General features: G+C 38.6%; 1 protein-coding gene across 7 annotated transcripts in view; it reads left to right on the forward strand.

Annotated features, from left to right (window-relative positions):
• Positions 1 to 24,936, forward strand: part of Vps13b (vacuolar protein sorting 13 homolog B) — a 438,985-nt gene that overhangs the window by 94,015 nt on the left and 320,034 nt on the right. For all 7 annotated transcript variants that reach the window (XM_057791255.1, XM_057791252.1, XM_057791249.1 and 4 more), the window contains 2 exons: positions 17,343 to 17,477; positions 18,189 to 18,362. In XM_057791255.1, coding sequence (XP_057647238.1) covers positions 17,343 to 17,477; positions 18,189 to 18,362 — 309 coding nt within the window. The remainder of the gene's footprint in view (positions 1 to 17,342; positions 17,478 to 18,188; positions 18,363 to 24,936) is intronic.

Below are 24,936 nucleotides of genomic sequence, written 5' to 3' on the forward strand. Positions count from 1 at the left end.
TTAAAAATATGAGAATAGATTGCTGAATAGAGTTTAGATTTTCTGTTTTGGTGACGAGTTGAGCTAGTATTAAATTTTTGTATAAAATTTTGTTCTGATATATTTCATATTTAAGTACTCATACCACTAAGTGATTATCGAGTTTCTTTGTCCATGATGACCACATAAGAACTCTTTGTACTTTGGGCGGTACTGTTAGCGGGTTCCTTGCTACAGTGAATAAACAGATGACCTCAGCCCTTAGCCAGCCTTCCATTGCCACTGCTGACCCAGTGCTTAGGCTGTAACTCTATGCTGCCGACCCGGACCCAGGGGACTGTAGGCAATTTTGAAGGTGTGGAACCAAGCCATTTCTCCCTTGGACTCATTTCCACTTTTATTTCCTATGGGACAGCTAGCCGTCCTTTAAAATTGTTGAGTTTTAAAATTGTTCACCTTGTCTGTGATTACTGTGTGCAGTAGTTATAATACTGGCTCCGTTTTAGCTCACTGATTTTTTTTTTTTTTAAGTATGGCTGAACTGTTAGTGTTAAACAATTCTCAGAGTTGAAATTTATAGTTTATCACGTGCTTTTCTGTTACACACTTTATTCTCTCTGGGTGTATGTTTTTCATGGATTACTTTTATTTTATGCTTATAGAGTAAAACTTTTTGACCTGATTTTTGTATCAGGAGTGTGCGAACTGACAGGTTATATGAAGTTGAAAAGAAATTTAATGAGTTGTAAAATCCAGTGCTTCATTTTTCCTTGGTAACTAATATGTTGTTTGTGAGGAAGTTTCCTAAAAGATTCCAAATGAGTAAGCCTCCTGTTTGCCTAGTAGCTTTCCATTTTAACACCAATAATTAACCACTTTTAAACAAATTGAATTTTATTCCCTAAGAGGGATAAAGATATTTTTGGAGTATGTGAATGTTTGGGGCTTAAATATGTTAACCTCAGTTATTCAACCTCACAGGTAAAGTATATCCATATAAAAACCATATGTTTATAATAAGAAATTTGCTCTCAGTTTAGTTTTTTTTCTCATAAAATTATAGAATTTATTTTTTAGGTTAGTTTTTTTGTAACCTTCTGAGACAGTATCTCATAACCCAGGCTGGCATCAAACTTGAGCAACACTCCTTTTTCAATCTCTCGAGTGCTGGTATTAAGACTGTGAAAAATAGGGGCTGGAGAGATGGCTCAGAGGTTAAGAGCACTGCTTGCTCTTCCAAAGGTCCTGAGTTCAATTCCCAGCAACCACATGGTGGCTCACAACCATCTGTAATGAGGTCTGGTGCCCTCTCCTGACCTGCAGGCGTACACACAGACAGAATATTGTATATATAATAAATAAATAAATATTAAAAAAAAAGACTGTGAAAAATTATGTTAATCTAAATATTTTATTTGACCTGATGTATTAGTCTAAGTAATTGTGTTTGTAAATATGGAAAAGCCATGGGTTGTCTGAGCTGCATCTTAAAGAGGCCAACTCATCATAAGCACTGAACAGTGGGTTAAGTGCTGCTCCACGTTCAAATGGAAGCCACAGAAAAGAATACAAGCTTGGTTCAAGACGAGTTGACATTTTTTTTAGCTCTCTGTCTGTGCTTGTGTGTGGGGTGGGGGGCAGGCACATAACATAACGTAGCTCTTTTCATCAAGATGCCTGATCTAAATGAATGGTATGTTCTGTGAAGGATAAACATTTTATTTATAGATATAAGGAGTGTTATTTGAAACTGTCAGGATTCCTAGAAAACAGACATTGAGATGAGATCATATTGAAAACTAACTGGGAAGTCATACTTCTGGGAAGAAAAAGCGGATTATAGTTTTAGACAAAATCATCATGTTTTGAAACAGATTTGACAGGAGTCTCTGCTAGTACAGAAGGGAACTCTAAAGACAAGGCAGTGGAGGAGACATACCGTGGTGTGAATGTCTAGTTGCTTCTGTCAGCATCACTCAGACATAACCGTGCATTTCCCTGGTGGGAGTATGCCTTTGTCAAGTAGTTGGAGACAAACTCTGTAGGACTGGAGGCTTTGGGACAGTTAAAGTCTTTGCAATTAGAGTGTTCTTGTTGAAAGGTAATTGAAGGATCATATCTGTGTTAGCACAGGAATGAAGGTGTGCTGGATATGAGTATGAAATTATTCAGCGAGACCCTAGATACTATTTGATATTTATTCTGTGCTAGGAATCGTGCTGGGCAAATATGGTGGGAGCAAAACAGGTATCTCCCTATTTTCATATAGCATGAAGACAGGAAGAATTTTTTCCTTGGGTATATATAGTTTATTTAGTGGGTTATGGAGTGCCAGGGGAAGAGAGAGAGAGAGAGAGAGAGAGAGAGAGAGAGAGAGAGAGAGAGAGAGAGAGAGAGAGAGAGAGAGACTGCCTTTCCAGAAGGGCAGACAGAGGAAGAATGTTTCAAGCTGATGAGAAATGGGTTACAAAGGACCTATTCTGAACAAGATGTAACAGTAACAGAAAAGAGGGAATTTTGCCTAGAGTTTTTAAGAAAAGGTGTATGTACATGTATCTGAATAGCAAAATGAGGATAGAGATTTTAATAGTAACTATTTTCTAGAGTCCTTGAAAACATGAGAATTTTATAATGCGGAAGTCGTCAGTTTTAATCAGAAAGGAGGCCATTGCAGTTTAATTTATGAATTAGAACATTAACTGTTGCTCACCAGTTTCTGTTTTGAATATTCTGGATACAATTGTATCTTGACTTCTGGCTTACCATGTTATGGGGAGCCTACCAGAGAAGTCCATTTCGATATAGTTTCTCATGAATTGAAAGTCTTTATTTCAATTGGCCTGGACTAAACTCAGGTATTCAGGACCCAAGTGTAGCTTAGAGTGTTTAGAGCAAGGGGCTTTTAAAGGCAAACTCATATCCTGTTATCTTTCTAGGCAGCTGCAGGGGGAGGTTTTGTGCAAGCAAGCAGTTTAACAGAAGCCAAGATAAAATTAGCTGGGTCATCTTTTACCTTTGGTTCCTAGAATAGAGTTGGGTATTTTCCCACAAGGTTTTCCATTAAGGAGATCAAATTCTGGTCAGACTCAAAATGTCCTCAGCAAGAATACAAGATGGAGGAACTTCTGCAGTCTTACCCTGTCACAACTATAGCATGTATTTACTTCAAGAATTCTGTATGTCTGGAGACTTCCTTGATTTCCACATTATTCATTGATGAAAGGCCCCAATTGAACCCAGAGCTCACAGAATTGGCTAATTTATTAGCCCAGGGGTTCCCCTGCCTCTGCCTACCATGCCCTAGGATATCAGGCCAGCTGCCGTATTTGCCTAGCATTAATATGGTGGGGAATCTCTGAACTACAGCATCACACTTAAATGACAAAAGCTTTAACTCCTGAGCCATCTCCCCAGCTTCAGGTAACTCTAGTTCTGCTGGAAGCAGCCAGCCTCCTCCTAGAAGTCTTAATAACTTTTGTTTTCCTGGCTCTTCTTTATTCTCATCCTTCCCTGATGTAGCACTGTTTCCACCAAGCTCTATGTTATCTCTGAATAGTCTTTCTTAGTTCTTTTCCTCTTGTTGATGGGGCCTCTTTTGTTGCCTGCTGCACTCCAGGTCAGTCTGTCTTCTCATCTTTTTCTGGTTATCTTAAAAAAAAAACTTCATATCATTTCTTTGGATTATCTATAAGAGCCCTTTTCATTATAATTTTATACATCTTGCCCTACTGTTTTCATAGTATTTTTCATATTTCATTGAAATGTTTTATTTAGTATCAGTCTATAAGTTAATGTAAGACAACCATGGTAGAAATAACAATATATGTAGGTAGATGGCAAAAAACAAACATGTTTGGAAAGGATCTATTACAGCTCTGGTATTTCCTAGTTTTTAAATTTAGGGAACATGTTAAGTGCTACCGTTACTTCTTGCTCGTCTTGGTGGGCATGGGAGAGAACAAGTGGTGACGAGCCAAGGTCAGGCCATGATGCTGCTCTGTTGAGCTTTGAAGAAAGCGTTAATTTGAACCAGTAACAGGTAAAACTACCTTGCTTCTGTTGGAAGTCTTTCTTTGATGTATTTTGTCATTGTTTTGGTGGAATAAAAAGTTGAAGGATGAAATTTATATTACAAAAACAAAGATTTTGTAAGTTATTACTTCATGTGAAAACTAAAAATATCTACCATATTCAAGTATTCCATTTTTACAGTGACAGTTATTGGCCAGTTTATGTTACTTCACAAGGAGAAAGTGCTCAGAAACTGACTGGTGTTGCGAATAAGTAGCACTGTCCAGGTATAACATATCGTGTGGTGGTGTTTGCTGGTCTGAAACTATTTTCAGGGTCCCACCCCTTCTCACTGCAGGTCACCTAACTCTGCTCATGTGTTTTTGTGTTTTCTGAGCCATTGGTCTTAACTTGGGTGGTCTCCGTGACCATAGAGCCATCTAGTGCCCCCAGTGCATAATGCTACTGTAGATAATGACTTAGCCTTTCCCAGAGTCCTTCAGGAACCCACAGGTCAGCAGGGCCCACGCAGGAAACCATAGCCGCTTTAAGTTTTCATTGCTGTGCTAGGTCATGCTCAGAGGGCAGTATTTTACCACCCATCTCCCCATTTGCAGGCTCTTGTATTCTTCCTACCCCTTTGTCTGGGATAGCCATAAGATTTTTTTTTTTTTTGACAAGCCTTTTTCTCAGTCTGTTGAATAGCCAATAGTGTCTGCATTTGCCACTTGTTCACTGTAAAGAAAACCTTCTCCCCTGAAGGCTGAGGGCAGCTTTGTCTCTGGTATTAGCATACCTATTGATTGGCAGGCAGTTTGACACGTTGCCTGTGATTGTTAGTAAACATTCCAAATGCTTTGTATCCCAACTCTTCTGATTCCTTAGGATGTGGCAGAGCTGACACACTCTGTGTTAATCTGAACTTGGAACAATTATAAGCATTCTGTCATGAATTTTGAACTCTCAGTTACATTGGTTGGTTCATTATTCGAATGCATAAAGTTTTAGGTATGAGTTAATTAAAAATGGTCAGATACTTTGTCTTCTTGGTTAAACATGTTTGCAGGACAGACTGTGCCATTAATGGTTTTGTTTATTACAGTCCACAAAATAAACACTGTTGCTCTAAATGCCAGGGTGGCTCAGAGCCTTGGTGGTGGCTCTTAGCGATACTGTGAGGTGTGCTTTTGTGTCGTTACCATTTCACACGCGCTCAGTCTCTGCAGTCAACTGTCAGTTCTTTAAATCTACTGTGTGTGTGTGTGTGGTTACCTGTGTGTCATGGCACACGTGTGGAGGTCAGAGGACAAGGAGTTGGTTTTCTCCTACCACCATATGGGAACCGGGGAGCAACTTAGGTCCCTAGGTGTGATGGCAAGCACCTTTACCTGATGCCTCATTGTTCCTTTAAAAACTCTTAAAATCTCCCCATTTATTTGTTTTATTTATATGTGTCAGAGGGAGAGACAGACTGTATTTTATATATATATATATGAAAACAAGCTATCTTTTTCCATTATACATACCTGTCCAAGTTCCCACTCCCTTCCCTTCTTCCATTCCCTCCACACACCCTCTTGCCCTACCCCATCCAATCCTCAGAGAGGATAAGGCTCATTGCTTTGTGGAAGGTCCAAGGCCCTCCCTACTATATCTAGGCTGAGCAAGATATCCATCCAAAGAATTAGGTTCCCCAAAGCCAGTATAAGCAGTAGGGATAAATCCTGGGTGCCATTGCCAGTGGCTCCTCAGTCTGCCCCAGCCATTCAAATGTCACCCACATTCAGAGGGACTAGTTTGGTCCTATGCTTGTTCCTTCCCAGTCCAGCTGGAGTTGGTAGCTCCCATTAGCTCAGGTAGACTGTTCCATTTAGAGTTGAGCACTCCATGGTCACTAAATGGATACTGTTACAGTGATGTAGGTAGCACCCCCAAGTCAAGCTTCCTGTATTTTTGTTCTTTGGACCCTCTCCTTGAACCTGGGCTATCTCTGTGATGTGCTTTTCACTAGTAGGTTGTGGGGAAGGTGATGCTGCTCTCTAAGGCTGGGTTGTAAAAAGCATTGAGGTTTCTGACCAGTACCTTTCTCATGTGCAGGAGGGTGAGAGGCCACTGAAGTGAGGTAGTAGTGGATAGGCTGCAGGACGGGGAGACCTGTATCGACCAGAGTCATCTGGAAGACCCGGGGTACGTTCCAGATACAGGAAAGCACACATTCCTTGTGTGACTGACTCCTGTTTCTTGATTACCAGCTCTTTGACCTCAAGTTCAATGGAGAGCTGTGTGTTAGGCAGAATGCATTCAAGCTCATTTTCTAAGTTATCTTTCATGTTTTGTCAACTGCCAGGTGGACTGTGAGCATTTGGGAGGAAATGGAGTTACTTATAATTACTGATGGCCTGAAGTGCTTAACAGATATTTTAAAGAGTATTAATAAGGTCAAACTCAATTAGGTCAGGGTCTTCCATATGATGGCGAGAAGACCATGCCTTGTATGTTCATGTACTTCCCGAGTTTGTTTAGGCCAGTGTACTTGCGCATCACGTTTGAGAGCTCAGTGTTTTATTCGTGTTTGTAGTTTAGGAAAGGAGTTAATTTAAGGCAGTTAAATGTTGTCCAATGTATATTTTAAGCTTTATTATCTTATATTAAGAATTCCATCTTATATAAATAGCAAAGTAGAATTTTAAATATTATACAGCTAAATGTATAACTGGTATGTTAAGATATAGTTATTGTGATTTGTAATATTATAAACATTATGTCATGATATAAATTATAATAGTGAAAATCTACTTTGTAAAGCTATTCACATTTTGCACTTAAATAAATTTATGTATAAATTTTATTATATTTAAAAGTAAAAACCAATTTTACTTTCCTTCACCCATTCCAAAAAAACTTAGTAAGCACACTTTACTTTAAAAATGACACAATCCTTCAGTTATTTTGCAAAACTAGCATAATCATAAATTTCCTATCCATGATTTTTTCCAAAAATACTAACCCATATTGTTCTCTCTGGACCTGTTCTTAGGATGACTAACTCAACTGCTCAGATCTCCCTTTATGTGTTTGATGGAGCACTTGGCTTGCTGGGGCCCAGCTGTGTGTTTATGTGCATTGCACACCTGCAGGGTCCTGACAAATGGCTGTGCTGTGCAGAGGGTACAGAGTTACCCTGGCAGTGCTGCAAATAAGGAAGTTTCTGTTCTGAAGTCCATATGTGTGTGTGCTTGAGATGCCAGCTGGTGTGTTTATGCTGCATGCACAGATGTAAAAGTGCCAACTGATTTTATACCAAATGAAGTCTAACCTGCTTCTATGTACTTTGTGTAAAAGTTATGAAGTGGTATGAATGTTCTTACAACTTAGGTCTTTCAAAGTAAAAGCCGCTATTAAAATTATGAATGCAGGACATGATGAGAATAGAGGATAGTTACATAATGAGAATGTTACTGCTTTACCATTAGGTAAATAAAGCCTTGATTTATTATAACCATTAATGATGTGTATTCTCTTTGGTGGCTAGCACAAATTGGCTCCGTGTTGAATTGCATTTATGGAGACTGAAATGTGAAGGTCAAATTTATAATAGCTACTTAGTACAAAGGCTTTACTTTGCCATTTATAAAACTATATTTAACTTTAAAAATTGAACTGATAGTGAGTTCTTGACAGTTTTACTACATGTATTTAAAGTAAATTCGATTTCAGTTATTATAAATACCAGGAATAGTATTTTCTAAGTTTAGGAATAATTTAAACCTACATTAAAAAAAAAGTAAAACCAACTCTTTAATCAAACCTTTGAAAGAGGTATCAAGCAATTTTTTTAACATATGCTCTCTAACCAAATGAAGAACCGAAGATTTCTTGGAAATTGATCTTCTAATATTTGACAATAAGTTGCCTTGTGTCTGTTATGACTGAGGAATTGGATGTGGATTTGAAACTGTAAAGTTTATGCTTATTCCAGCCATACTTCCTAAAAAACTACTATAACTCTCCAGTTAAACATTTTTAGCGTTCAGTTGGCTTCTAGTATTAATTAGATATATTTCAATTAAGCCATTTAAAAATATTAGCTTTTACTATATTTGAAATCGGTAAAGTTAAATTTGTAACTATTTTATGCAATCATTTGAATAGCATTTTAGTCAGCATGTCTTCATTTTCATCATCTGGTGTGGTATGCTTTTTTGTATAGACAGGGATATATATATATATATATATTTGATATAATTTTTAACATGATTTTATCTGAAATCTTACTTTCATTGACTTTCAGCAAATGTATAACTTTTAGCCTTTTATATGAACCTTAAAAATTTGATTTTTGACTTAACCAGGTTTCTCAATTCATGCTGACAGTTTGATGTGTGATAAGTTTGTGTAATGAGATAGAAAGATAGAATAGAAACTTTGCCTCTTAGTGTCTGACCTGAGCGATACAATGTTTCTGACAAAGCATATAATTTGTCATATAACATAGTGTGGAATAGCTGTATGAGCTTGGTCTGGGTAAAGACGGTACGACAGAAAGATAGGTTGCTCGACCTTTAGTTTGCTTCAGTTTTTCCACCAGAGAAGTGGAACATTAATTTCAGTTAAATATTGTTGTGGATCTCTAGATAATGAACAAAGGAGCCTTTCTACATGCAGTGTGTGGAGCATGTAGGCTGCGGTCAGTGAGACGGAATATTTCTTTCACAGCAGCAGTGGTAATGGTCTGAAATAATTCTTTACGGAGAGGTGTGTCAGCTGGCGTGAGGGTGGGCAGACTATTGTCATGCCCTGCTTCTTAAGGGATATTTTCAAAAGAGAACCAAGACAGAAGCTTTTGCTACTCATTTGAGAGATTATGTTCCATATATTATGAGGTTATTTAGTATCAGGGCCAACTGCCTTTCGTAGGATATCACTTCAAACACTGTTGCCGCCACTGCAGGTTGCAAGCACATGATTGAAGGCTTCTAGTTCTCAGCTCCTGCACAGATGTCTTTCAATAGCTGTAGCCAGTAATTTCTTCAAATTGCTCACTTTATCAGCAGCACATGTCATCAGGCCTGAAGCGGTTGCTCGCGTCAGGCTGCAGGATCTTTAGCTTACAGACGCAGCTGCAAACAGGTGAACAGGCAGAAAGTAATTTGTGTAGCTTGGTGGCTGTCAGACGAAAGACAGGCAATCTGTGTTTAAAACAGATTGCAGGCCTGTATGGGCCAGACGAAAGGGATTTCTCCAACTGCAAATAATTCTGAGGTTAACATATTTTCTTTTCTGCCATTAGGTGATTTGTTAAAATTTGAAACAATGAACATTATAGATCTGCACAGAAATTGGAGACAAGATGAAAGAGAAAATCACTTACTAAATAGGTTTATATCTGTCCTTCCAGAAAGCATTCAGGCTATAGAATAATTCTTTGATACTTATGAGAATGTAAGTCTTTAAGTTACATTAAAAATGACTGCTATTAAAAAACAATGCAACCAGAACAAGACAATTTTATGAAAACATTTAATTTTAAGATTGTTATATTGTAAACATTAGAATTTGTTTTTTTCAAACATTGTTTAGTGTTTTGTGTAAATTTTTTCTAGTGTATTTAAAAAGTAGTGTATTCTAGTTATGTTTCAGAAAACTTGAATATACAAAGCTCTAAAACAAAAACTTTCATAAGGAAAAGACTTCCAGACAATATGTATCTAAAAACTTCTTTTTGGTTTCATTTTTTTGGACTATTAGAACATGGGGTGGAAGGGTACTTGCTTTCTTTTTTTTTTTGTTAAGTAGGCATACCTTAGAAAATTGTTTCATAGCCGGGTGGTGGTGGCGCATGCCTTTAATCCCAGCACTTGGGAGGCAGAGGCAGGCAGATCTCTGTGAGTTCGAGACCAGCCTGGTCTACAAAGGGAGTTCCAGGACAGGCTCCAAAGCTACAGAGAAACCCTGTCTCGAAAAACCAAAAAAAAAAAAAAAAAAAAAAAAAAAAAGTTTCATAATAGTGTTAGTATTGAGAATAGTCCTCATCTTATCCATAGATCTTTTTCATTTTTTTTAAAACATTTTTTTTTCTTTTTTTCTTTTTTTTTTTTTGGCATCAGCAGAATATTTATTTAGAGAAAGGGAGTCTATGGCCAAAACAATTATGTAACCTTGGCTGTCCTGGAACTTGCTCTGCAGACTAGGCTAGCCTTGAGCTCAGAGATCTGCCTGCCTTTGCCTTGTCCATGTTGGGATTAAAGGTGTGACCACCATTTCCAGATGTGAGAAATACTAATATTGATGAATTATCTTCTGAGACTCTCACTTCAGGGTTAGGCTATGTAAGTGCAGTCTCTATACAGAACAGCAAAACAGTATGAAGAAAATGTGAGTATCTCATTATGAATTATAAAATTATAAAGCATGCATATATAGTGTCATGTGCACTCATAGTCATGTGATTAGGTGTTTCAAATATGCATGCCATGGATGCCCCCATTAATTAACCAGCTCACTCCTGTCTGTGTGGCAGGTAGGAAGTCAACTAGAGCTCATGCTGTTGTCCCCCGGAACTGCCTTGACTCGTAACCCTGAGTGAATGTGTGCTGAGTTTTCCATTTTTGTTTTTTTAATTCAAAATTAATTTAATATTGTAATAGATAATGACGATGTATATTTTAAAACAGTTTTATGTATGTAATCTGATGCTGGTTTTGTTTATATTATGTGACTTTGGGCAAGTTGTTAATTGTCTACTTAGTATTTTAATGATCACAATACCATTTATCTAAGTCATTGTTTATGTCATATTAAAAATCATGTTAAGTGTTTTGTCTTGCAAGCATTTCCACTATGCACAGAGGGGAAAACCCTATACAGGGCCTCTTATTCTGGAGTCTCTGGGTCTACAGCCCTACCTTTACCTCCTTTGTGTAAGATTGTGAATGTTGCATATATGTGAGCGTGTGTCCGTGTCCGTCTGTCTATGCAGGCGTTTTTCTGTTGTGCAGACTGATCCAGAGAGAGGACATTGGGTGTCGTCCTCTATTGCTCTCTACCTTGTTTGTTCAGACAGGGTTTCTCATAAAACCTGACATTTGCTATTTTTTTTTCCTCTAGTCTGGTTGGCCAGAGAGTTCCTGAGATCAGCCTGTGTCTTCCCCCATTGCTGAGATCACAGATACATATGGTCTGGGTGGCGGGAACTAAAGTGCAGTCTCTGTCTACAGCAATCCTTGGATTTTTTACTGGAGATTCAAACATTGCTTTCCTGTTCAAAGAGCAAGTGTCGTTACTTACAGACCCTTCTCCTCATCCTTTAGAAACTGATCTCCAAAGTTAACACGGCCACCACCACCATCTCGCAGGCTCATTGGACTCAGGACAAAGTGTGGCCCATAAGTCACACCCAGCCTAGCACCTATGTCTGACTGTAACGAAAGCAATCATTATTATTTAGTTTTTGGCTAGTTATGTTCTTTGTCTACTGTGTGTAACAGTAGTAGAACTGAAGAAGTATAACAAACTCTACATTTTGCAAATATTAAAATACATTTATCTTTAGCCTATTAGAAAAAAACATTTGCTGGCGTTCGGTGTAGACTGAGCTCTTTTTAAGCAAAGCTTCACTTAATTCTGGATTTCATGTTTTGTGGTTCTGATATGTTCTTTTGTGTCCCTGATTCATATTGATGAATATGCTAGATTTTTTCCTGTGTTTTATTTCATGCCTAATAAATTATACCTATTTAAGATGTGCGTTATATTTGTACCACTTTGAATTTTTCAGCACCTGTCATAGGTGTTTTCCACTAGTTGTTTAGGACTGCGACTGGTTCCTTCTGGGGCACCTGCAGTGGGCGGACGGGGCCTTTGCCTGACTCATTTATACTTCTGTTGATTTTTAGTTAATTTCTCTCTAATATTTTAAAATAGATGTTATAGTATTCCTAAGTTATCATCTCATAACTATGAGACATTATTATTTCTCTATTTCTATATTTCCCTTGTCTTGTTTTAGTGTCCTTAATTTTTAGGCTTGTTTGTAGCACAGCATTTCACATTTTCACCACTGATGAATGTAGAATAGCCTTCATTTCTTAATTTAACGAGTTTTGTCAATGACTGAGGTATTTCTGCTGGGAAATTTCTTGGGGACTCTGGTCTATGGAATTGCTTCTGCTTGAATGAGCAGCTGGCTTCCTGTGTCCAGGCTCTTCATGGGTCAGCACAGCTGAGTTCTGCTGCATCGCCACTGTAGGGTTTTCACGTTGTAGGTGGTCCAGAGATGGACAGGGGCTCTCCCAGGCTCTGGTTCTGTTCTGAAGGAAGGCTGTTTATAGCTGCTTCTTGACTAGAGCCTCGTACTGACTACTAAGCATTGCTGTCTCAGCTTTGTATTTCAAATATATTTACCATACATACCTGCATTATGCATTTATCAAGAGAACAGTATCACCATAATACATTTTTTTTAATTGGACGTCCTAGTAAATCTATTTTATAGGGCAGTGCAAAAAGTCCTTAGTCTGAAGGGCTAATCAGAGTCTTTTTATGCGCCGGTATGTGCTGTGCAGTATAAGCTGAACTATATTCCACAAGGGAGGAACATGGAATGGGTTACATACACCATTCCTGCACATGTGGAATAGAAGACTCCATCACTCCTGCTAGGCAGGTGATTGTATCTGAGGCTGCTGGTGAGGTGACTGCTTCCACGGACCCCTTCAGCATCAGTTGTGCAAGATGAAGAAGCTGAAAGTGTTCTGCAAACATTTTCTAATATCTAGTGGGCAGCAGTGAGTGCTTGCTTATCCAGAGGAAACAATGCGTGGTAGCATTGCATAGTGTGTGTAGTTTTTCTGACTTAAACGTTTTCAGGGATGCAGTAAGATTTTGCACTTTTTTTCTTAGTGGGAATGCAACTTCCTGAAGTGTCTTTTATGGATACATACAAGTACTTGGAAAAAAAATACACGTATTGTTTTGTTTTTCGAGACAGGTTTCACTGTGTAGTCTTGACATTCCTGGAACTCACTCTGTAGAGCAGGGTAGTCTTGAACTCACAGAGATCTGCCTGCCTTGGCCTTTTGAGTGCTGGGATTAAAGGTGTCTGCCACCACCACCTGGCTGAAAATGTTTTTGAAGAGTAAGTCGTGTTTCTTTGTAAGCTTAACGCATTCTCCAAAAACTGTATTTTATAGTGTTATGTTTGGGCAAATGTTGGGACATAACATACATTTTCAGCATACACATTGGGCTAAAACTATATAACTCAAAAAGATTTGCAGGCCATACCTGTATATTGAAGCTCCTTTATTTCTCTTCTCTGATTCTTTGATTTCCTCAGAGAGAATATGCGTCTATTGTTTAAGCGTTGAACATTTCTTCACAAAGAAATGTTCTTGTATATGAACTAAAAGTTAAATCAAGAAGATATTAATTTGGTATGTTTTATAATTGTTGTTATTATTATGACTTTTGTTTTTCAATACAGCATTTCTCTGTCCTGGACTAGCTCTGTAGACCAGGCTGACCTTGAACTCACAAAAATCTGCCTGCCTCTGCCTCCCAAGTGCTGGGAGTAAAGGCGTGCACCACTATCTCTCAGCCAATTGTTTTAATTTTTAAACCTTTGAGGGAGTGGGTTTTTAAAAATTCTGTCATTGATACAGCTTGGTTACTCCCTCTCTCCTTCCCCTCTCCCTCCCCTCTCTCTCCCCTCTCCCTCTCCTCTCTCTCCCCTCTCCTTCCCCTCTCCTTCCCCTTCCCCTCTTACTTCCTTCTTCCCCTCTCCCTCCCCTCTCCCTCCTTTTCCCCTCCCCTAGCTCTTTCCCTTCCTCCCCCCTCTCCCTTCCCTCTCCCTCCCCTTCCCTCTCCCTCCCCTTCCCTCCCCTTTCCCTCCCTTTCCCCTCTCCTAGTTACTTGTGTTAATTGTGTCTGATCTCAGTCTGCTTTCTGTCTCTTCCTGGACTTCCTTCCAAATCATATGAAAGGAATCAAAAGTGTGAATCACTGGAGATTTAAAAGCTTTTATTGCTGCACAGTAGTCTAGGATACAGTTAAACCACAGTTTTGATTTATTATGAATAAGTTATATTCAGAACATAATCTTTCTCTTCTCTTTGGTTAATATTCAAGAGTACTATTTGAGTGCCACGGTAGCTATATATTTAGTTTTTGAAGAAATTATCCAAGTGCTTTGAGTAACTTCTATACCAGTTTGTACTCTCTGCACAGCACGTGACTCCATGTCTGCACATCCTCACCAGCACGTGCCATGTGTTCTCTTCTAGATGATGGGGTAGTTGTGCAATGTTACTGTTCTTGTGCTTGTTTTCTACCTTAATGCAAGGATGATACCTTTTTGTTCCCAAAGCTTTTACACATGTATGCAGTGAAATACGAATATATCAAATTCCTCTCATCACCTTCATTCTCTGCTTTTATCTTTCCATCTTTGTGTCTCTGTTTTCTGTTTATAAATCTCCCTAGTGGAATGTCTATTCTTATTTTAGACTATATTTTATATTATTTGTGTATTTAGAGGAGTTCTTACATATTTTAGATATGTTGACTCTTTGTTGGATATATGGTTTTCTCTTCTCATTCTCGTATGCCAGGTTCTGTAGTGGGGAGCTGCTGGCTGTGTTCATGTCGCCCCAGCTCCCAGTCGCATGGCTAGCTTATGCCCCAAAATAACACACAAATTCTATTCATTTAAACACTGCTTGGCCCATTTCTGTTCATGTGTGTAGCACCCCCAGGTGCACTTACCGGGAAGATTCTAGCCTACGTCCATCCTGGGTCAGAGCTTCATCGCATCTGCTCTGGATAGGAGAGCATGGCGTCTGTCTCTCAGAGGAGCTGCCCTGCATCTGAGCTCACTTCCTCTTCCTCCCAGCATTCTATTCTGTCTACTCCACCCACCTAAGGGATGGTCTATCAAATGGGCCAAGGCAGTTTGTTTATTGACAAATGACCTTCCTCCATCAAGGTTCCTTTATTTATTTATTTATTATTATAAATTTAGGTTAAGAAGTCTTTGCCTACTTCTAGGTCCCAAAGATGGATGTTTTTCACTGCTGTAAATTTTTGAAGGAATTGTATGTATGTGTTTCATTTTCTTCCACTTGTGAATTTTTTCTTTCTTTTTATAACTGAGTAAGATCACTAACTCTCACTAATTGAGTTGCTCTTACACCTTCGCCCGTTAGGATTCTGTTTCCTCCCCTCATTAAAGTGTTGTCTTTACCCCATTTGTATGGCTGATTAGGACTGATTCTCTTCCTAACATAGATCTACTGAACTTTCCTTTTCACACCACCAAACCTCAAAGAATAGACAATAAAAGTAGACAAATGGTATTTCTCTAAGTAAAAATAACCCAGAGCAATCTCCACCAGAATTTACGGAGTATCATCAACACAAAGAGAGACGAAGTGCTGGTGATCACAAGATCGTGTTCAGTGAAAGAAAGCAAGTTAGGTGGTGGTTACAGGGGAGGGGAGCATTGGAAATGTAGTAATAGATCAAAATACCCAAAGTTACATCTAGACAGGCTTTTGTACATTCTCTCTGGAGAAGTGTTTTCAGGTCCCTGTTCACCCCCAATTTTGAAACAGGGTCTTGATGTGTAGAGCTAGCTGACCTGGAACTTGTTATATATATGAGCTTGGCCTTGAACTTGAGACTATGCTCCTGTCTCTGTCTCCTGAGTTCTGGGATTACAGGTGTGACCTTTTCCCCATTCTGAAGCATGGGCTCTTGTTTGTCTAACGCTTCATGTCTACAGCCTGCTTCTCTGTTGCATGTGTTCAGCTATCTCTACTCTTACATAGTACAGGACCTCAAGGTAGGATTAGCGTCATTCACTGTGTCCTGGATCTTTGTGGATCAATCACGGTCAAGACAACTGCAGAACATAAGTAGAACATCAGTAGGGCCTATCACATAAAAATGCATACATATATTTATGCCAGCTAATACCCAGTGTTAACATAGAAGCTCTTCAAAGCCTTCTAAAATAACACCAAACAAAGACAACCCTAGACACATACAAAGATAAGCAATGAACACAAAGTTAAAGAAAAATGTAATATGATAAATATTAAAAAATAATTGGACATGAGATTTTAGAAAAAATTTTAATAAGACATAGAAAGTTTATTTTTAAAATCATGTAGAATTAAAGAATATTTAAATATGAAGGATAATACTTCATGTTTTACTAAACTTTGAGGTGAGGAACAGAAAGGAAATAGTATTTCTGGCTATTTATGAATATACTCAAAATGAGTGGTAGAAAGACAAAATTATCCTGTAATATTTATGAAATTTTTGGCACACAAAATTATTCTGTATCATAAATGACATTGTTCAGTACTTTGGTTCTTTCATATATAACCTTTCGTGCATGGTGCAAAATTTTGTTAACACCTCTTATTCACGATATTCTTATCCATACAATGATGGTAGTAACATTTATATCATAATCTTTTGTGAAAATTGAATTCATTTGTATGCATAACACAATGCAAGTCTTCAGTAAATGTCTGATTGCAGATTTTCCTGTGAAATTTAGTTTTCCCCTCCAACCTATGAGGTTTCACTTCAGCCTATGGGACTTTACCCCAACAATGAGGATAGCAATATCTGTATTAGGGTCTTCTGTGGAGACTGACTTGTTTATATAACACATAGTGAGTTCCGAGGAAATGTTAATTCATGAGAGATGATCCCTCACCTTTTCCTCTTCTCCCCATGTCTTCATCAGTATTATATTCTCTAGGGTTCTCTGCTTGTGTGAGCCTCCTCACCACTTCATGACAAGACCAGGATTGACCATTAACATTAAAGTTCCTTAGCTTCTATATTAATAACTGTTCTCTGGTAGAGAGATTAATATCTACTTTTTGATTAAACTCCTCTGCCTTTGTTCTAAGAAATTGCATTCTAGCTTACAGACTATCTTGTCCTGCTCTAGTTCCAGCTCCTCCCTCAGGCAGTTTTCTCTGTAAATATCCGTGCCAAAATAAGTTAAACTTATTTATTGTGTTTTCTAAAACTGAACATGATTTTCAAACTTCCTCTTGAGTTTTATGTAATATTTTATCTGTTATTTCATGTTTTGAGACCTACTAATCAAGATCTGTTTGTAAGTATCATTATGAGAGTTCAGCCCATTTATTTTAAAATTGCATCCTTTTACCTTTTAAATATTGAACTCTGAAACCTAACACACATACTGTAAGAATATCTGAGGTAGATAATTAAACTATAATTAACTTTAAATGCCTTGGTGAAGGAATATAAAAATTATTTAAATTCAATCAGCTAGTACATTTGCAGTTCTCTTTTATTAGGTGTGAAAGCTAAGAATCCCCTGCCAACTCTTGAGGGCTCAATCCAGAATGCTGAGCTGAAGTACTGCAGCACATCATTGGTCAGATGTGCCTCTGGGACCGTGGGATCCATAAAAATCTGTGCCAAAGCCCCAGGTATGTGCAGCTGTGCCGTGTAAAACTTTATTGCCTCTGTAGGAGAATCGGCCTCGCCTTTTACAAGGAGCTTTTGCTGAAACAAGAATTTACTCATTGTTCCCGGGAATCAGAGCTTTCCATTGTTTTATTTGTACTTAATATTTTAAACAGTTCAGGGATGATACTTACCAATTAATTTGGATTTAAGGTGAAGAACTTTGCATAGTTTTAATAGTAGTTATGAGGAACAAATTAAAAGAATATTCATTGTTATAGTTTTGACAGCAATGTGAAATGATGTATGATAATTAAATATTGAATGAAGATGTTAGTAGAGTGGGTGTTAGAAAAGTTAGTTTGTAGTTGTCTTCCTGCCTTCAGTGTTCTGTAATGCTCTCTGTAAGCTACTTGCAGTTCTTTTAGCAGTCTTACACTCTGTTATATCATAGTACATATTTTTCTGAATTGTGTCTCCATCATTTCATTCTATAAACTGTTCTGAGCATGCTCTACATTCATTAGCACAGCGTCAAAACTTAAACAGCCAAAATAGCTTCATCAGTCACTCTTTCGATTATTAACTAGATAGACAGTTAAAGTGACAACTGTTGATTAATCATCGTTTTAGTGGTATAATTTAAGACCAACTATCTCCAAACTAGGATATTTTACATAAATACTATTTTTAAATTTTCCTTTTTTTTTTTTCCAATCAATATTTCTGTTCAGGTGACAATGGAAAAGAAAAGTTGATTCCTTTGCTTCAGGGCCCTTCTGACACTCGAGACCTTCACAGCACCAAGTGGCTTAATGAAAGCAGAAAGCCGGAGTCACTCCTCGCCCCAGATCTGATCGCGTTCACCACCCAGGTCCCCCAGCACATGGATGACTGCCACCTCTCCGGTACGTGCAGCCTCTAAGGCTTCCTTCATCTGCACTTAGAAATGCCTTTAAATGTGAACCTTTCAGTCAATTTATGTTTGTTGGGATATACTCTGTAGTTTTTTTTCTAAAATGTTGTTTCTTTCATATGAGTATTGATAAATGAAGTGTTTATAAATTATGATTTTATGAGGACTTCAAACTCCATGTGTATCATGCAACCACAGAATTGTGTGTGTGTTTTAGTTTACAGCTTTTTCCACAAGGCAGATTTTCTAATGCTGCAGCGCTTTGGCTGTGACCCCCAGTTTACCATACTGAAATGACATATTTGGACCACTCAAAGCTTTTCCAGAAGTAAAAGACTTCGATACTGAAATTAAAAAAAAAAAAAAAAACAAAAAAACAAAAAAAAACAACTAAAAAAATTTTACCAACTCAGGAGTTGTGATTTCTTAGATTGTGTTTTTATTGTTTTGCATTAGCATCTATTCAGAATCTTAGCTATCTTGTTGAGAGCCAGTATCATAAGTTTGAACGAGGGCCAGGAAAGAAAATTGAGAAGACAAGGCCGGAATTAGCCATGTGTACAATAATGTACTTGGTAAACCCAGGGTAACCAGTGGGGCTAGAAATGAGGGGTCCTTCAAAGATTTCGGAGAGCTTTACAGATGGTGCAGAAGAGGGGAGATCTGTTGACATCATATGGGATATACAAAAGGAAGCATATGCTAATACATCCAACACAGAAATTTGAAAAGATTTTTAATTGACCAGTCAATAAGTATGTGTAGACAGAGACTAAAGAAACAAACGGCTACAGATTCAGGACTGTCATAGAGATGTGAAATTAAGTTTTGTAACGGTTATATGCAGCTGAGTCATTAGCCACATTCTAAACTGGACATGAGTCGTTCAAAACACGAGTTTGAAATGCCCGTACCAGGCTGCTGGCCAAGAGAAGACTTCAGAAGGAAGCAGCCATTTACAAAGCAGCATGCTAGCAGCACACAGCCAGATGCCCAGACCAATGGACAGCATAGAAGACCCAGTGATGATCCCACACAACTAAAGCAGGCTGAATATGCACACACGGAAAACCTAAAGTTTTCTCACCCAGCTTTGAAAGGAAGCATTGACTCCTTAGAACTCCTAGCATCCCAGAAATAACAGGAACAATTGAGCAATTGAGAAATATGATCCCATGAAGTTAACAGCTTCTGCACAGTAAAAAGTATAGGGGATAGTCCAGGACCTGCTACTCCAGAGGACTCCGAGCATCCTGGAAATAACAGGAGCAGCAATTGATGATTATGATCATGAAATTACAAACATTTATGCACCGCAATAGGAATGATCAGCGGAGAGAAGACACTGATGAGAGTCAGAAGCTCTTTTCCAGGTATTCACAGGGTGGGGAGTATTAGCATGGAGTATGCGACAAATGAGATCAAGTGTCAAAAGAACAAATAACCCAGTTAGTCAGTGGGCAGATGAGTGCCACACACACTTACCCAGTGATAAGATCCTAGGCCAATAAGCACATGAAAACAGGTTCAGATCTTTAGCCCTTATGGAAATCCATATTTACTACACTGGAATTCTGTCTTATCACAGTCAGAATTAAACTATTCTTTTTATAATATCTAATCCAATACAAATACTGTATAGATAGAGCATTGAGAGAATAATGACGGGAAAAGTATTTGTACATGTCTTTTCTGAATTTTTATCAGTCACAAGACATGAACATGGATGCAGTCACATGGATGCAGGAAAGGATTGGCAGTATATGTTGTTGAGGATGTAGATAGGTAAAGTCACTGTAGGAATCAGTTTAGAGGTTGTTTGCTGACAGTAAAAAAAAAATGGAAGTATTTTATGATTGAGCTGTACCATTTCTAGATATGCCTTAAAGAGTCATTCTGGGCTACAGAAACTTTTATTGTGCCCATGACTATTTTCATATTATTAACAAAGTCATGTTATGGAATCAACATATAACCATATATGCTCATTTCTGGATGAATGGGTGAAGAAAATGCGCACGTGCACACACATACACATGGAATTGCAATAAAGTGAAGCATTTTGACCATTAATAAATCTCAATAAAGAAAAACAGTGTGCTTCTTTAAGAATTATCCTCTTTAAAGAGAAAGACTTTAGATTCTAATAGTAGTATGTTCAGCAAGACTGATACAAGCATGAGATGTTGCCTATAGATAAACTATTTTTCCTGGTATTTAAAGGTACAGTTTTTGTGAATCAAATGGTCTCTTAACTGCCCTGCTCTTACAGCACAAAAATTCCCATTGGCAAAACATAAAGCAGTGAATGTGACTGTGTCGCAACACAACTTTATTTGCTGAGATGGAAAGTGGCTAGTGTGGTCTTTGGTTTTCCTAGCTCTGTGTAGATAGGTAAGCCTGGTGATTCAATAAACCACCTTTGTTAATGTCTGTTTAATTATATTTTAAAAATGTGTATTACAGTAAGCACCTTTGCACAATTATCTGTGCTATAGTTTTGGTTAGGATTTGTGCTCGAGTCCTGAAATAATCAGAGTATTGAGCTCACAAGACCACCAGGTTCTGTTCTGCCATTTAGTAAAGCATGGGTGTTGTTTGTATCTGTTTACTGTTGAGTTAAACAGTCTTCTACTTTTTTGTCTTGCCACATACAGAATTAGAATAATGAGCCGAGCATATTTAAGTGATAACACAATCTTTTTCCTAACAATATTAAGGTTATACCTTATAGTTAAAGGCCATTCTTAGGGTTACAGATTGATTTGCCTCTCACGAAGTTTCCAAACACTAAAAACAAATTGGTATAAGGATAATTATCTGTGACACTTAGGGCATTTATCAGTACAAGTTTTATAATTTCTCGTGGTGTTAAGGAAATTCACATAGTCATGATTAGATTTATGTTTGGTATTTTTATGGATTTGTGTGCACAATGTTAATGCAATCATGCATTTTGTTTTAAAGAACTACTCTTTTGTCCTTGCTTTTTACTCATTAAATATAATGTACTTTTGGTTTCTGTATTCAGGTTATCTTAAAATACAGTATTTCTACCCACCTTGGAAATACCAACCACATTCATGGCTAGGATATAGTAAGGAACTCATAAATATTTTTATAGAGCCAGTTTCAATGTGAGTTGGATTAGTCTTTTGAGCAGCAATCTGGATTTGAATCAAATGTGTGCATGTATGCTTGGGTATCACTGATGTGACAGCCACGTCATAAGTCAAGATGCTTGGATGAAAGGTATGCAGTTTGTAAACTGCCCTTTCCAGATGGGCCCCGCCTGACTGGACGTACACACATCCTCTGCATACTGCCTCGGACCTTTGCCCATCTAGGCCTTTTTTCCTTGGTGTCTTCCTCCCCTCTGGCTGTCACAGTCTTTCTGTCTCCTCTCCTACAGAGTTCCCTGATTTTGAGGGAGATAGGTTTGATGGCGACATCTCATTTAGGACCTAGTGCTCCAAGGTCTCTTATTTTGCACAGGGTCTAGTTGTAGTTTCCTGTATTTGTTCCCACCTATTGCAGGAAGAAGCTTCTCTGATGATGCTGTGCTCTGACCCGTGAGCACAGCAGATCGTTGTTAGAAACCCTTTCATTGCTGTGTGACTCTATCAGAAGAGGGCTGGTCCTGAGCCATGATGCCTGGCCAACCCAGAACACACAGTGATGACATTCACAGTGCTTTGTCTCACAGTGCTTTGTCTGGGTGTTTTTTTTTTCTTTGAACCTTATAGATCTTTTGTTTATATGTTATTGTTTCAGATTTTGTTTTTATGGCGTTTCTGTGTGTGCAAATTTGCTTCCCAGCTTCTATATGTGTTTCTTGTGCTTTTTCTTTGACTCTTTTGTTTGTTTTTGCCTCATTTTTCTAGTTTGTTTTAATTTTATTTATTATTATTTTTGCTGCCCTTTTGTATTCTAATGAGAGAAAGGAAAAATGAATTTAGATGAATAAGGAAGTTCGGAGGATCTCGGAGGAGTTGGGGAAACATAATTGGAATATGTGGGGATAATCTGTTTTCAGTTCAAGACGTTCCTGACTCTGGAGCGTCCCGTCTCCTTTTGTGGCGCTGTCAGAAGCCTCACTTCATGCACAGCATGCTCCGTGCGCCTCCCCTGCATGCTCTCTATACTCGACAGTGTTTACCTGAGGGGAGGGTTCTTGTGGGCTCTTAGCATGCCAGTTTCCATGGCGTCGTCCTGGTCCCTTGGTAGGACTGCTACATGATGTGAGCATTTTTATGTTCATATAAGTTATTAAAAGTAGACATGCACCACAGCTTTTTCTGTGACTTTTTCATTAGTCAAAGCGTTTTATCACTGTAATTTATTTGTAGATAATATTTTTGTTTTTGTTTTTTTGTTTTTTGAGACAGGGTTTCTCTGTGGTTTTGGTTCCTGTCCTGGAACTAGCTCTTGTAGACCAGGCTGGTCTCGAACTCACAGAGATCCGCCTGCCCCTGCCTCCCAAGTGCTGGGATTAAAGGCGTGCACCACCACCGCCCGCCTGTAGATAATATTTTAAAATATGGACCCTCTCTTTTCTTTATATTTTGTGTTTTGCCCATGATTTTATAACATTTGTTGCTAAAAAGCTCTGTGTTTTTATTAAGTGTGGGTTATAAATAGGAGTTGTCTTAGTGTGTGCTGTGTAGAAATAGAGACAGTCACGAAGGACTCATACTCAGGTTTGCCCTCCCTGACCCAGTGTCGGGAGACCTTTTCGCACATGGCCCCTCTGTTGGCTCAGGTCTACTGGCCTGTGTGCTCTCTTTGTTTCTCACTATAATTATATGGAGTTATAGTTGGCATATGGTGTTTTTTCCTGTTGACAAATCTTAACATCTATCCTTGTTTTTTTTTTCTCTGCTTAGAACCAGTTCTGTCTTAAAATATCTGTGCAGTTCCTGCCTCCTTTTCTGAGACTCCTCAGTCCCTCTCCTCACCCAGTTGGAGCACTCTGCTCGTATGTCATCGTTCATGTGTTCTTCTCTCTCAGCATTGTGACAGTACACCCTAACATAGTCTCTCTTTCACCATCTGACAGTACTTTCCAGGGTTACTCACTGCTTGTCATAGTTTTTTCAGGTCTTTGTAGTGTTTGACATGTAACGAATGCTTGAGATGATTTGGTGGACAGTGAATAAGTAAGTGAGCATTTCTGACACGTAGTCAAGGTTATGAGTGTATTGACTGATAAATAGCACGCACTCAGTATGTACTAGCCTTCGCATCCTTTTCCTTTCCTCTTCTTAGAGGTAAACTCAATGGTGGAGTGTATCTGCCAGCATCTCCCCCTGATAGTTCTAATTACCACAAGGTAGCTTGTCCCTGGTTACAGCTTTCGTTGTTCTGGCTTTCCTCTTGACAGTGGCATGAAGTGACATGTCAGCCTCAGAGTGCCTCATCAAACTGACCTCTCCTCAGCTTTCCCTCCACATCTTCTCTCATCTTGTCTTTCCCACTGAAGCCTTCATCATTCCTGGCTCTGTTAGCATAGTAGTCTCCATAGACCTGATATGTTGTTTACAAATCCCGGGAGTCAGGGCACTGACTTTTGTTATAGATTATTATTTCAAAGATGACTCTATAAGTTTATACTGTCTCCTCTAGGAGTCAAAGGGCTTACTGCTTTTCTCAAAACAACCAGTTCCTCCACAGGTTCATATAGTGTGTGTCTTTTGGCATGCAAACATTGTGTTGCAATGTCTCTGTCACAATGTCTGTGGGACATGGGAACAAAGGTAACTGGTGCAGCTATATTGATATCAAAGGTGTGCTAGCAACATGGTGACTAAAACTTTAGTCTCTGATTGGGGGAAGTCTTTTCTTCTGCAGCAGCCATACAACAGATTAGTGCAATTTCAGGTTCTTCATAGTTCCTGATGCCAGAATAATAATGTTGTTCTTTATGGCTCTACCCCCCGACACACACACACACAAAAAACCCACCTCCCTGCCATCATGTTTCTTTTTCTTCCCCATGTATAGGTTACATTTATTTATATTTGTGTCGGTAGGTGGCATATGTACATGCATTTACTGGTGCAGTGGGTGTCTTTGTATTGCTTTTCATCTTATTTTAAAATATGAAGTTCTTAATAAACTTGCATGTCATCCTTGTGTGTGTTCCACAAACATTGCCTGCCTGCTGCCTTCCTTCCTTCCTTCCTTCCTTCCTTCCTTCCTTCCTTCCTTCCTTCCTTCCTTCCTTCCTTCCTTCCTTCCTTCCTTCCTTTCTTCCTTCCTCGCCCTTCCTCCCTTCTTCCTTCCTTTTTTGAATTCTCAACTGAACAGCTCAGCCTAAATATTAATCAGTATCAGCCATTTTCTATATGTTTGAAACTGATACTTAAAATTGGTTCCAGTGAACTAAGCCTCATTGTCTCTAGCATTTCAATACTTGGTTCCCAGTTGGTGGCTATGTTTTGGGAGGCTTAGGAGATACCACCTTGCCACCAGGAAGCAAGTGAGTTTCAAAGCCAGGAGCCATTTCCAATTCACTCTCTGCTTTCTGTGGTTTAAGAGGTGAGCCCTCAGCTTCTGTTTCAGCT

This window comes from Chionomys nivalis, chromosome 17, assembly GCF_950005125.1.
Source record: "Chionomys nivalis chromosome 17, mChiNiv1.1, whole genome shotgun sequence".
Lineage (NCBI taxonomy): Eukaryota > Metazoa > Chordata > Mammalia > Rodentia > Cricetidae > Chionomys > Chionomys nivalis.